The sequence below is a fragment of the Canis lupus genome, chromosome 8 (genome assembly GCF_048164855.1).
Source record: "Canis lupus baileyi chromosome 8, mCanLup2.hap1, whole genome shotgun sequence".
Lineage (NCBI taxonomy): Eukaryota > Metazoa > Chordata > Mammalia > Carnivora > Canidae > Canis > Canis lupus.
Genome location: NC_132845.1, coordinates 33,681,792 through 33,696,142, shown reverse-complemented (window position 1 = coordinate 33,696,142; position 14,351 = coordinate 33,681,792). Strand labels below are relative to the sequence as shown.

General features: G+C 36.7%; 1 protein-coding gene across 4 annotated transcripts in view; it reads left to right on the top strand.

Annotated features, from left to right (window-relative positions):
- VAV3 (vav guanine nucleotide exchange factor 3) overlaps positions 1-14,351 on the top strand; it is a 352,243-nt gene that overhangs the window by 271,721 nt on the left and 66,171 nt on the right. For all 4 annotated transcript variants that reach the window (XM_072834756.1, XM_072834755.1, XM_072834754.1 and 1 more), the window contains exon 20: positions 12,616-12,752. In XM_072834756.1, the coding sequence (XP_072690857.1) occupies positions 12,616-12,752 (137 nt within the window). The remainder of the gene's footprint in view (positions 1-12,615; positions 12,753-14,351) is intronic.

Here is a 14,351-nt window from a genome sequence, read left to right as displayed (position 1 = left end):
TTTCTGTTGCTTACATGGACACTGGATTTTTTAACTTTGTGTTTACTATGACCTCTTGGATGTTTAATTAACTTTGATGACTAAAAAGCAGAAGTTATTGCCATAAGATATTTCTTAGTGGTTAAATCAAAGTGCTTTTAGGAACAAAGATCATAAATTGTTAAATCCTTGAAGATAATTAGCAATTTATTTTTCACATATTTATTTTTATTTAAATTTTCTTAGCTAACCTACAGGATAATATTGATTTATGGAGTAGAATTCAGTGACTCGTCACTTATATACAACATATAGTGCTCCTCACAAGTGCCTCTTTAATACCCATCACCCATGTATGTAGCCCATCCCCCATCTACCTCTCTCCATCAACCCTCAATTTATTCTTTAAGAATTGTTTATGGTTTGTTTCCCTCTCTTTTTTTCTTCTGCCCTTTCCCATATGTTCATCTATTTTCTTTCTTAAATTCCATATGAGTGAGATCATATGGTATTTGTCTTTCTCCAACTGACTTATTTTACTTAGCATAATACACTTTGCTTCCATCCACATTGTTGCAAATGGCCAGATTTCTATTTTTTGATGGCTCAATAATATTCCATACATATGGAATTATATATACTCCAAATATATATATTTCAAAATATATTTTGTTTATACACAGACACATACACATGCTTAACTACATGCCAAGCACTGTGCTTGGAATCAATAAAACAAAGATGAATGATTTAGATAGTGTCTACTCTAAATACAAAAAAAATTACTTTGGGATTTTGTAATGAATAAAATATATTTTTCTACATAGAGATAAAAGATTTTTACAGAAAAAAATAGGAACTCTCTTGTCACAAATTCTACTCCCTAGCTTCAAAGGGCAAACTAGGATATCCTTACTGTTGGAACCTGAAAGCAAATACCATAACTAGGTTTTTCAAAAGAGTTATAGCTCCCAGGGAGATGGAAATGGAAGCTCAATAAATGTTTATTGAGTTTATTGAACAGAATTACTGATTAATGTTGCTCCAGAGAACCAATGCCCATATACACATTTCTTTTCTTCATAGGTTTATAACTGCTTTTTGCCATAGTTGAGCTCAATCAGACCTCTTTGCTCTATAATTTTAGGTACTCAGTGCATGTATTTTGAAATAATTATTTTGGCTCATATTAGGTTCACCCACAGAAAATTGCCTTTTGTACCTCAAAAACACTCAACAGTAGTCAGTTCCTATGGTTCAACTGAGGACATGTCACACTTCTATGACAAGATGAACACTGAGATAATGGCAAGGAAAGAGAAATTTTGTTCATTGTCTGGAGGATTTTGTCTTAAGGAGTGATAAACACAAGTGAAATGATCAGACTCTGCCCAAGAACTCAGGAGAAGGTCATTTTTAGGGTCAGCCATTTTTCATGGTGTATAAAGTTAGTGAGAAATCAGTGGTTTGGTTTTAGAATTAAGTGTCCTATTAGCAGATTATATGTGTATATTCAGGTGTTTTAGTAAAATTGTAATTGCATGTGAACTTTGTGTTGTCACTGGTAGATTGAGAAGGAAGGTAGAACTAAAAGTTCTATTTTAGTATGTTTTCTGCGCATCATCCTTTTTTAACCAGTGTGACTGCCTTCTACATGATTCATAACTTCTTGGCACAATTTCTTAGTATTTTAACATTTGTAGTTTTCTTTGTAGTTCACATTCTACATTTTAATAATTACTACTCTTATATTTTTTATTATATCCTTAGGATGTGGGTTCCATTTCATTTTATTATTTTTCAAATGATTGGAAGCAAATCTATGTCTAACCATTTAAATAGCTTATTATGCTAAACTTGAGCAAGTTGAAACCGTAACATAATTCTAATACCTTAGGTTGATGAAAGAAGCTTTTTGTTAAAAAAAAAAAAAAAGATAGGAAGCTAAAAATTCAAAAAGAGACTAACTTTAAGGAAAGTAAGAACGGGGCAGGGGGTGCGATGGGAGTGGGAAGAACCAGGCAGAGAATAGTTCTGAATTGATAGGAGAAAGAAAAAAAAAGAATATTTGAAAGGGCAAAGTATACACACACACACACACACACACACACTCAATCCCTAGAGTCAGTATATTCTACCTACATTTCCTAATATCTTAAAGATGATAAAAGACAAAAGCTTATAGGCCAGTATCTTAGGTTTTTAGTATTCCCAATCAATTTATAGAAAGGAGATAAAATATATGCTCACAGCATGATAATCCCAAGGTTGTAGAGGTTTTGAAATGAAATCTCTTAACTTCCTATAATAATTTGAAAGATCTGTTGTTTACTAGCATTTCCATTGGAATATTTTGAATCTGATTCTTTCCCAGCTTCAATGGGGAAAGGTAGTGATTTATCGTTAAGATCTGACACACTCATGTATAACCTTTCCATAACCATCCCTTATCTTTCCTAGTCAATGCAGGATTACACCCTTACTAGGTGATAGTTTGGTGTGGTGGATTTGTGGGAAATATACATAGTTTCATATGTAAATGAAAATGTTTGACTAAATTATCCTAAGAGCTTTCTTTGATAGAGTCACTAGTCACGCTAGTGTGCAGTGTTTCCATTGTCAGAACACTGTTATTTCAAAAGAATACACAACATAGAGTGGTTTCTGTTGTCATTCCCATCTTTACCATAGATAGTGTTAGGAAGGAATGTTCCTGAGAAGGGGATTGTGTTTTCAGTGTGTGTATATTCTAACGGAAATATGTTGGTTGTTGATCTTTGGCCCCAGTGAAAAGGAATATAAACTTAAATTTTACTACATTCAAATGAAGATACACAGCCAGCCTCCTCCTATGAAATATCACTGGTTTTAAGTAATAGTTATTCATTCATTTTATTTCAAACTGATACCTTTATATACTCCGTCTGGTCACATATAAACTTATAGGATCATAACTAAGTGGTATCTGCCTTGAATTACTTTTTCATTTCAGCAAAAGTTTAAGGAGGAAAAAACAAATCAAGGTAAACAACAGGAGAGAGACTAAACCTCAGAACCACCTGCCAGCTATTGTGATGGCTGTGGATCATGTTTGAAAGTGGACCTGTACAAGTTTATTAAGACTTAGCAGATTGGACATTCTTCCAAGTTAATTATTTCCATATAGTACCATTTTATAAAGAGGATATGACTCTTCTACATTTCTGTTGTCCTATTTCAGAAGTTTATTATAAAAGAATGTTTATAAGAAGGGTAAGGAGATTGTGCGATCTATGTGCATTTTTATGTAGATTTGTTGATTGTTGGTCTCTGACCTAAGGTCTCCCTGGCCTCAAAAAAAAAAAAAAAAAGGTCATATTGAAATGATGCTCCAGAGACTTGCTTTCATTTTAACTTATAAACCAATAAACCATATCCGGACACATCTGAATCTTTTGGGAATACAACTAAACGTGTACCCCACACACACACACACTCAAGCAGGTGTATCAGAGGAAGGAGGGAGGTTGAGACAAAAGAGATTAATAGAGAAGGGCAGGGGAATGCAAGGATCAGACTAGAACACACTGTTTTTGAAAGTATATGCTATTTTCTGTGTTAGAACTTGTGTTATTTTATGTCAAACAATTGAGCATAGAGTAATAAAAAAGTATTTTTTGTCAAAATGATGCAAGTTACATAACTTAAAAAATAGGATGAGTATAAATTATTTAGAATCATTATTAAGGCCTTTTAAGAAATAAGTTCACAATTTTGTACATTACAAATTTCATTTCCTGCAAAGTTTCAATTATATGTAGCCTACTGATAGTTATAGATAGAAGTACAAATGAATATAGTTAAAAGGAAGTCAAAACTAGTGATGAAGTTGTAGTTTGTCCAACAAAAACTGAATATTTTTTATTATTAAAAGCAAAACTTGATTATGATAATGTTTATTATGTGGGCTTAGGCAGTACAAATATATAGAAAAGGAGAGGAGGCATAAAAGGTAAACAAATTACTACATGAATTACAAATTAGGGTGTATAATGTAGACTGCCTTGCTCAGGGTGTTTAAGCAACTACTATTTTATGATGAAAAATAGTGTGCTGATGTGAGATTGGAACAAGATGATTGGAACATTATCAGGGACCAAGAAATAGATGGTCTGGTAGGCTTAGTCCAGGAGCTCAGATTTAATTCTCAGTGCGGTGGGAAGAGTTTTAAATATAGGTATACTATTAGGTAATTTATATTTTTAAAAAGTCATTCGTGTGGCTATGTGAAGGATAATCGAGCATTTTAAGAGTGGATTGGGTCAATTTGAAAGCTAGTGCTTGAACTGAGAGGTAGAAATAAAGATGAAAAGAAATGGTTGATGAGAGAGCCATTTTGGAGGTATGATCCAGTGTGTGTGATGCATGTTTGAAAGGGTGGCTCTTGGGAAAGATGAATATGTAACCATTTTTCTTTCTTTTTTTACAAAAGAATTCATTGAGATAAAGAACCTAATTATTGCCACCAAGGTGGTCACAGTCTCTAGTATACATAAACTTTACAAAAACTATACATATTAAAGATGCTGCTACTCTAGTATATATGCTTTCTATCAGCTAAATAACTTTGATGCAATAAGCGATGTCAGAGCAGTGAGCATGGACATCTAAGGGAGCATCTGTTTATAACCCACACTTCAGAGAATGGTTGTAGGTTTCTCGGCAGGAGTGGTATTTGAGCCTTAAAGAACAAGAGGAGTATTCCCCTCTTGGGTGTGGCATGAGCTGGGTGTACAGCAGCAAGAATATCCCAGGAAAATGGAGCATGTCAATGAGCACTTTTGGTGTATTCAATAAATCTCAAAAAATTCAACAGGATACTTATATGAAAAGAGGCAGACCATGAAGACTACATCTATCAATTTTGAATTTCATTAATTGCTTTCATGCAGTGTCACTATTTTTTTGTCCTTCAGGTACTTCAAACTCATTCCACTTTCAGTCTTCATGTTTCTTGTTCAGCTTTGGCCTGTTAAATACCCACCTCCGCCTCCCAAATGATTACTGCTTTCTCCTCGGGTCTTAGGATTGCTTCTCCTAAAGAAACCTCCCACCTTGAGCCATACACACAACCTTGTCACTCTCTCATCTAGTACCTATTTAAAAATGATTCCTTATAAATTTGTCCATCTGGTATTAGCACATCAGTCCATTTGTTTTGCTGTCTGTTGTCTCTGCTAAAGTACAAACTTTATGAGGGAGGAACGTGTCTGTCTTATTTACAGCCACACTCCCAGTACCTAGGCCAGTACTGCACATGGAAGATTTGTAAGTATTTGTTGAATAAATGAATGAGCTCATTGAATGAAAAATGAAAACTAGGTTATTGATTGTAAAAAAAAAAAAAAAAAAAAAAAAAACCCTTAATCATATTTTTGCTTTTACTGTATCTTATCCCTTATCATCCTTGAGGACTGGACTGTTAAAGGGTTAGTGTGGTTTCAAGAAAAAAACATGCCATTTTGCTTTGGGGCCAGGGGTTTCTGCTAGAAGGGTATGAAAATGGCTCAGGGTATGTTATCAGTAATCACTCCAGATCTCTGTACTTGCCATGAATGAGAGGAGTATGGGAGGCTTTCTGGGACTCTTTCAGGACCAGCAGTTCTGGACACTAGTGATCCCAGTCACCTCTTCTCAGAAGTCAGAAACCATGGTTCCCTGCCGATGTATAGATCTGCCTCCTGCTTTCATGTTCTGCAGAAGCAAATATGACTGTCCTATTTCTCACCTTCCGCTGAGGACTGCCCCTTTGGACTGTGTTCTTTCAAGCCTCCTCACATATTCAGATTTATGGCAACTTTTGGTTTAATTATCCTCCCTCATGCACTCAGGTGTTGTCATAATAGCAGAATGATGTGGTTTAAGTGATTAAAACTTTCTGAAGGAAGAACTGCATGTAGCTACTTGTCCATAGATCCCCGGAACTGCATGTACACCTGAGAGAACAGTGCCTTTTGTCATTGTCATTGAGGAGATAGGAGGCCCTGTCCTTAGAATATACCAGCAAGACTTTTTACCTCTCCACTAGAAACCACCTAATCTTGGGGAGCTCACAGTTATTCACTACCTGAAGGGGAGCTTGGTCTCCTCTTTTCTGCTCCCCGGGAGAACGCTGGATGCCCAGCAGGGCCTATCCAGGATCATGCCCATGATCCCCAAAATACCAGTCCGTAGAGGAGACCTCTGCCCTGCCACAGTCCTGTTCCTGCAGGTTCCAGGGAATGGCCCAGTCTGCTGCCAGGGGGACTCAACTAGCAATCGGTGTTTAGGGTTCTAGTTATAGTTCTCTCTCTAGCCAGCTGTTTGACCTCAGATGTTTTTATTTACCACTTTGAATCTTAGTTTTATAAGGTAGAAGATGAGGTGGTTGGAATAGGTGGTGATGTTCTTTCTTTGTGTAATTGTGTTCTTTTTCTATTTTCAAAGAAGATGTTCAGATAGCCCAGGCTCTGCTTTTCAACTGGACTCCTCACACCTGTAGGCAGTCGTCATTTTTGAGGGATCTGACAAATACATGGCACATTCTCGTAGCAGTGTAATCTTATTTAGGGATTTTAGGGAAACATTTCCTTTCACTAAAATGTACATATTTGATGGAACAGAATTTTATATCTGCATGGATTTTAAGATAACATGTGACATTTTGTAGTGGTTATATATGGTAGCCTATAAAATCTTTTTAATAAATGGAGAGAAACTTAACAAAAGGTGTTACATGTTCCTCCCTTGACTTACTAATACTCCTATAGATAGTGCCAAAGAGTGACTGTTTATAAAGTTGGGGGAGCGTAACTCTCATTCTTGTTTTCATATGAGCAGTGGCAATGCTATTTCCTTCATCTGACTCACCATTGTTTATAAAAGGAAAGAGCCTCTCTGGGTGAAAATTTTTTAAATCATTGATGGAAAGTGTTCCCTTTGTGAACAATTAGTTCCTTAGACCAGTTTGTTTTCCACCAAATTGTCTGTTTCTGTTGGAACAGATGGTTTCCATTATGAGGCTCCTCTTCCTTCTCTGTGAAGACCAAGTGACTGCAAGTCCACCACTTACTTGGAAAGAGCCCTAGGAGATGTGGTGGGCAGGGGAAGCCCAGCATCCTATCTCCCAAACTTGCCAGCTGCTCATTCTGCTCCGCCTGGTCTTCAGATGCAATGATTAGATGGTAAACTTAGATCAGGAAGAGCCCAGACATTAACGTAAAGAGGAATTACCTGGCAAGGTGCAGCCAGCACTGGCTTTGCTGTAGCTTTCTCAAAAGCTAGCTCGACACCCGTGGTTGTTGGTCATGGTGAATTGCTCATGTACCACAAAGTGGGATTCCCAAACCTGGCTACAATTTGGAAATCACACCTAGAAAACTTACAGAAACATAAAAAATATATTTCAGGGTTCTATTGAAGATGTAACAAAAAACGTTCCCTGAAAGATTTATCAATAGGCATATTTTGAAAACTTTCCCACTGGACAAGAGCCCATGCCTGATTGTATTAAACTTGAGTTCGCCTGCCCATTCAGTAGACTGTAGGCTCTTTGAGGGCAGGAAGCACGTCCTTGGTCTGTTGTCAGACCACTAAGCCCAGAACTTCTGGAGCGCTCACGACATTGAAGGAATAAATGAATGTGTTAATGCTTGTAATCAGCTCCCTGGGATAAACGGGCTACATTCTCTGACATCTTGTAGAACTAATTATTTTTTAATGTGGCTGCATTTAAATTTTAAGTTAGGCCTCAGAGGTGAAAGGCCAGCACATTACTGACCACCCATTTATCTAGTACATAGCACTCTTTTCTAAGTTATTGCCCCAGGGAAGCCCATGACATTAGGGCAGTGATACCAGCATTGTGTATAAACACTAATCTATATTGTGACCATCACTCTTCTTAAAGCCAGGTGGTTGATAATGGTGCAGTAGGATGGTCATTGAAGTTTGAGGGTTTATGTGAGAATTGTCAGTGAGTTAGTTTACATCTGACAAACTTTCAAATAGGATTCTGCTTAGAATTAACTTTAAAAAATAATTTTAAAAAATATTTTATTTATTCATGAGAGACACAGAGGCAGAGGGAGAAGCAGGCTCCCCTCAGGGACCCTGATGTGGGACTTGATCCCAGGACCCTGGGATCATGACCTGAGCCAAAGGCAGATGCTCAACCATTGAGCCACCCAGGCATCCCTAAAAAATAATTAAAAAAAAAATTTCTTGGCATGTATCATTCTTAGCGGCATTGGTTTCAAATTTGGAAGGAGGTTCTGCTTCAGATCCCCTTTCACTTACGTATTCTGGAAAATTCTAGCATGCTTCGTAATTACATTGGCTTCAGTTTTTTTAAACTGGAGTATTACTGAATGTCTATTACTGGAGTATAACCATAATTTTAATGTTGCCGATTCTTCGTTTGTTAATTCTTCATGCATACGATGATTTGGGGACCTTGTCTTATTTTAAGACCAAGTATGATGACTAGTGTGAACAAGAGGTAAAGGGAAAAACTGTCCAGAAGTTACATATCAAGGATGTAGTTAGCTGTACAGCAAAGCATTTGTTGTAGGAATGAAAACAAGCTAAAATAACATTTGGCAGGAGCTCTAATTAGTCTTAGCCATTTTAATTATATTTCTTTAGATAAAGATAACTGAATACATAAAGTTTTGGGAACTTCCTGCATTGCTTAACTGTGTATGTTGAAATTATATATGATTATTTTGCATTTAATATCTGAAGGTAGTTGCATGATAAATTTTCAGACTTTTATGAGCAGCCCTGTAACTATACCAATCTACCCATTATAAATACTGTTCTGAGCAGAAAGAAACTAAACTACTCTTGGGTCTGTGTTTACCCAAGAGGAAATAAGCAGCTTTCTGGGATGAGTTGTGATTTTATAAATATAATGGAATTTATATTTTTAAAATCAGCTTTCAGAATAACTTTTGGTTATTTATTTCTGATTGGTCAGAGTTAATGAGGGAAACTATCATCTACTTTTGTAGATTTATAATGTTTTGCATCTCAGAATTCCTTCAAGTATGTATAACTAAAGGAAAATGTGAGTAACTAGGGATTTTAAGCCTGAGCAAATGTTGAAAGGCTAACATAATAAAAGGGAGATTTGCCACCTTCAGCCTAACTCCAGATGGAAGGAGGCAGGTCAATGGACAGAAGTTACGCAGAGATTTTGTAGTACATTTTAGATATAGCTTGTTAATATACTATATACAGCAATGAGTTGTCATAAGGACATGTAGTGAATGTTCTGTGCTGGACATTTTTAAAGAGAGGTTAAAGCCTGTCAGGAATATTTCATAAGGAGAGAAGAAAACCTGCACTAAATCAACACTAAATGGCTATTTGAAATATGAGTATCTGTAAATCTAATTTCTTCTCCATTCTTGATCTCATTTATGAGGTGTGATGCCTGCTGTGGCAATAGATTGTGTTAACAATTATATTGATGGTTGAGTGCTGACATGAAGTTTAACCCACTCTCTCTTCTTATTTTAATTGCATTTTTATCTATTCATTAATGAGATTGTGTTCACCTTCTTAGCAATGTTACTGCATCTTTTTTTTTTTTTTTTTTTATAAAAGGAAGGGATATAAACCATCCGTAACACCAGTATTCTAGAACTCCTATTATAGGCAAGCATCAGAGGAGAGGCAAGGAGCAAGGTGTCAGAATTCATCATGTCACAGCGGCCTTGCTCTATCCCTTTTATTCTTTGATCTCTGTAGCCCTGTTGCCCAGATGACAGATCGTCCTGAAATGAGAAGTGCTGACCTCTCAGAAAAAAATAGCCAGAGATTATTCTAACAAATGACTACAAAATCTAAATTCCATTATAAACTCCTAACTCATCCCACAAAAAAAAAAAAAAAAATATATATATATATATATATATATATATATATATATATATATATATAATATAAATGCTGTGTTTTGAAAGTCACTTATGGCTGAATTCAAGTTACTAGCAATATCTTTTGGCTATTACCTGGGCTCAACCATAATTCTTGGCAAAGATCACACAACCTTGTTTTAGGAATGAGGTCAGCAATACACCCTATGCTAGTGTGCTACTAGATCAACTTCCCAAATGAAACTCATAACCAAGAAGAAAGTTACAGTAGATGAGATACTGTAAATGAAAAAAAATTAGCGATAAGTAAGACTATTATAAAAACCAAGTCTATCATTTCAAAGACTGTTTAGTTTTAAGTAAGTTTTAATACTTACTGAGGTCTCATTTCTTGACCAGAGTATCAGTATATGTAATATGTAATATGATTTTAGTAGGCTATGTGTAATGGGCATTCCAGTCTACCAGAAAAGATAAATAAGGTAGCATTGTTCCATGCTTTACATTTCACAGCCTTCTTTGTCACCTGGGTATGCCACATGTTAATCCCTAATTTATATTTAGTCAGTGAAATGTCATAAATTTTTTTCCCCTAAATACTTTACGCATTTTCAATCTTTTCTTGAGAGTGGGCTAAACTTGGTCATATTGGCAATAACAGAACTGTTGTTTCCATCTGGCACTACTTTGTTTTGTCCTTGTGGGTCTTGGCCACAGAGACAACTACAAGGAAGGCCAGAGTCCTTCCAAGCATTTCCCTGGTCCCAGTATTTAAGGCCACATCAGTTATTTCAGGTTTAAAAACTCTTGTTTCTTGCCTTCAGCCTTTATTTTAAAACTGAGATAAAAACAACATTATCAAGAGACCCTCCTAAATGAAATGCTTTCCTTGCTCTAAAAATGTTCAATAAAACTGAGACTAACCACAACTCTGGCCCCCCAACACAGAATAATTATCATGCAGACCAGACTCTACTTAAAAAATTCTGCTTCAGGGCGCCTGGGTGGCTCAGTGGTTGAGCATCTGCCTTTGGCTCAAGTCATGATCCCAGTGTCCTAGGATCAAGTCCTGCATCAGGCTCTTCTCCCTCTGCCTATGTCTCTGCCTCTCTCTCTCTCTCTGTCTCTCATGAATAAACAAAATCTTAAAAAAAAAAAAAAACTGTTAGGTGCATCCTCTTCCAATTTTTGAACTTCTACATCAGTTGTGTGCAGGAAATATTTAGGTTTCATTTCTAATAAACAGCAACTTGATAGGAAGCATAAAATGAGCTCTTTCTGTACTCAAGGCATATGTAGTGTGTTAAGAGCAAGCCTGATAAACACTTGACTGAGGAGAGTTCTGTCAAGTGTTTTTGGGAAAGACAATAAAGTCTGCTGTTTCTGTCAGGGCACCACCTTATAACACCTGGTAGGGAAACACTCCATGAAAGATGTGGGATGAAAGTCATCCCTCCAGGGGTTCTGTGGCCCAAGAACTGAAGCAAAGGGGAGATGTAGCAACTCGTAACATGCCTCAGCAGTTATAGCAGGTAAATGAGGGTTCTCATTCCTCCAGTTCATTCCATTCCATTCCAGCAGTTCTCAGACCTCCTGCCTTCTGATTGAAAGTTGATAAGAGTTGATTGAAGCTTTTCAGTTCTGCTTAATTTATAGCTACACTTGATTTCTCCCATCTGGGGTGGTGGTTGGAAAAGGATTATGAGGATTCTATTAAATTGTTTGTGGGCACATTTCATGTTAATATTGAGGTCTGTGTAACTTCGACAACGTTTGCTAGGTAACTTGGACATCTAGAACTGAATGGCCATCATGCATGCTCCCACTCTATGGGGCACAGCTCCCACTCTGTGGTCCAGCCAATTACAGCTTCACTGTGGTTAATTATTAGAATAAAAAGTCTCGAAGTGTAATAAGCAATAGCTTGAGTTCCTGAATGTGCACCGAATACCATGTTTATGAGTGCTCTCTCACAGGAGTGTAAAAAGGTGACTGTCAGGTTGTTCAGTAGTGGTGTAGTTAGGCATGGGTGCAATTGAAGCTGTTCTCAAAAACTAAATATTGAACTGAGGCCTTCATTGCACATTCTACAAAATACAAAGAAAAAGGGTGGATCTGTATTTCAAGTGTTGGTGATGGTATTGGCTTAGACATGTTCCCTTTATTGGGTCTGTTTTGTAAGCCTAAATTTGAGCCTGAAGAATTTCTCCATATAAATGTCTTAAGTATTGCAGTGGCACATCCATCACCTGTTTGCTTTTGAATTACAAAGATAACCTTAAGATATGAGCCTTATACTGGGCAATGTGATACATACACAGAAAGGGTGAGCCTCCTTAGTGATAAAATCAGCCAATGCCCAAGAGGAAAGTAATAGGCAGAAAGGATGGAGTTGATGAGAAAATTGATTCTTTTCCATTAAACTGTACGTGATATGTTTTTTATGAAGCGGGCATCATCTGAAAGAAATATTTTTTTCATCTAAAAAGAGATTGATGGTGAGGGAGAGGAAAAGTATGTAAGGGATCAGGGGATAAATGTGTGTCTTATTCCATTACCTTCTCAAATAATAAGGTTGAAAAGCATTCCATTGTGGTTACTTCAAATGTTTACTTGGCCTTGGTGCTATTAAAACTTTTTTTAACATTAATGGTCTTGTTTTTATTTTAGAGTACATTCAGACTTCACACATCATTCTTTTCTCAGTTCTAAATGTTGTGGTGCTTATTTCCAGGTTTACCAAAGATGCAGGTCATTAAGAACTATACAGGAGCACCGCCCCCAGGTCTTCACGAAGGACCCGCATTACATATCCAGGCAGGGGATACAGTTGAACTTCTGAGAGGAGATGCACACAGTCTGTTTTGGCAGGTACTATCCAGATCATGGTGGTTTTGTTTGTTCTTTTATTTGATGAATGACTTATTACTGCTAGGAGAATAAAGCTCTTTCTTTAGAAACTGCATATCTTCAGAAAGGTTAAATGAGGTGGGGGAAAAGATTTCTTATTAGCCTTCCCATACTTACCAATGCCAAAGTGGTAGTGAACATTAGAACACTAAAGAAGAATAGGATTGGTGCCGTGAACCATAATTACCATCTTTATTAAAAATTCATACTTTGCCAAAGCATTTTTTCCAAACCTAGCGCCTGTGGGTATGATCTAATTTGCATTGCTTTAACATATTAACAGTTCATTCAGGGGAATTACCTAATTAGCTTGCCAGCGGCCATTTCTGGCCATATTTGATTTGTGCCTACCCACAGAAATACCTGAAGTTCTCAGAGCTGCTGTGGGCATTATTCATGAGATGTACAAAATGTGAAAAGTGAGTGAGTGTGTTGATGTTTGCTAGTGATGAAGTCTCTCTTGTCCAGTAAGCCTGTATTTGGTTTAAGGATTGTGTTAACGGTGAGCGATACGGCATGGGGTTAAGATTTGATAAAGCTGGATGGTAGACATTGTTGTTCACTAAGGCATTCTTTATTTTCATGTGTATGTTAGAAATATTTCCCCATAATGTTAGAGTTTGTTAAAAATCTATTGTGTGTTGAGGGAAAAGGACATGGAAAAGGCTCAACAGAAAGATTGGCACATAAGTGAAATTTGGTTCGGGGTGGAGAAAGCAGGGAAGAACTATTGGATGATAATCCATTGTGTACACATATAAAATGATAGTTATTTTGTTTGCTTAGAAGTATTTATGGTCTGCCATCTTCTTAGAGATGAGTGCCCCTAGACTGAACATTTATCTCCAAACACTATAGGCAGTGTCATGGCCAATGAAGTTTTCCAAACTTCACTATTCTTCTTTTTAGTACATTACCCCTCTCAGACCTCACCCTTTCCAAAAACAGAAGAGGATGGCAGACTGAAATTCTGTGAACTCTTCAGTCCAGAATTTTATATAGTTCATCATATAGTACATATGCGATTTTGCATGGCTTCTTTACTTAACATAGTTATTTTGAGACTAAATCTTGTTGCTTTGTGTAAAATAGTTCTTGTTTTTTTAAAACCACTTTACTGATTATGTGATTGGCACACAAAAAGCTGTATACATTTAACATATGCAGCTGGACAGACTTGGAGATACGTATAAATCCTTGAAGCCATCACCACAATTTATGCCATAAACCTATCATTCATCTCCAAAAGTTTCCCCCATCTTACTTACTTACTTATTTTTGTGATAACATTTAAGATCTAGCCACTTTGCAGGCTCTTAAATATATAACACAATATTATTAAATACAGACTGTGCTGTACGGTAGGTGGCTAGGACTTCCTCATCTTGCACAATGTGAGCTTTGTACCCTGGGACTAATATGCCCCATTTCTCCCTTCTACCAGCCCCTGGCAACCACAATTCTGTTCTGTAGTTCTGACTTTGACTCTTTTAGATTCGTCACATCACTATAAGCAAGGCACAGAAGTAATGTAATGTCCTTCAGTGGACTAATGGATAA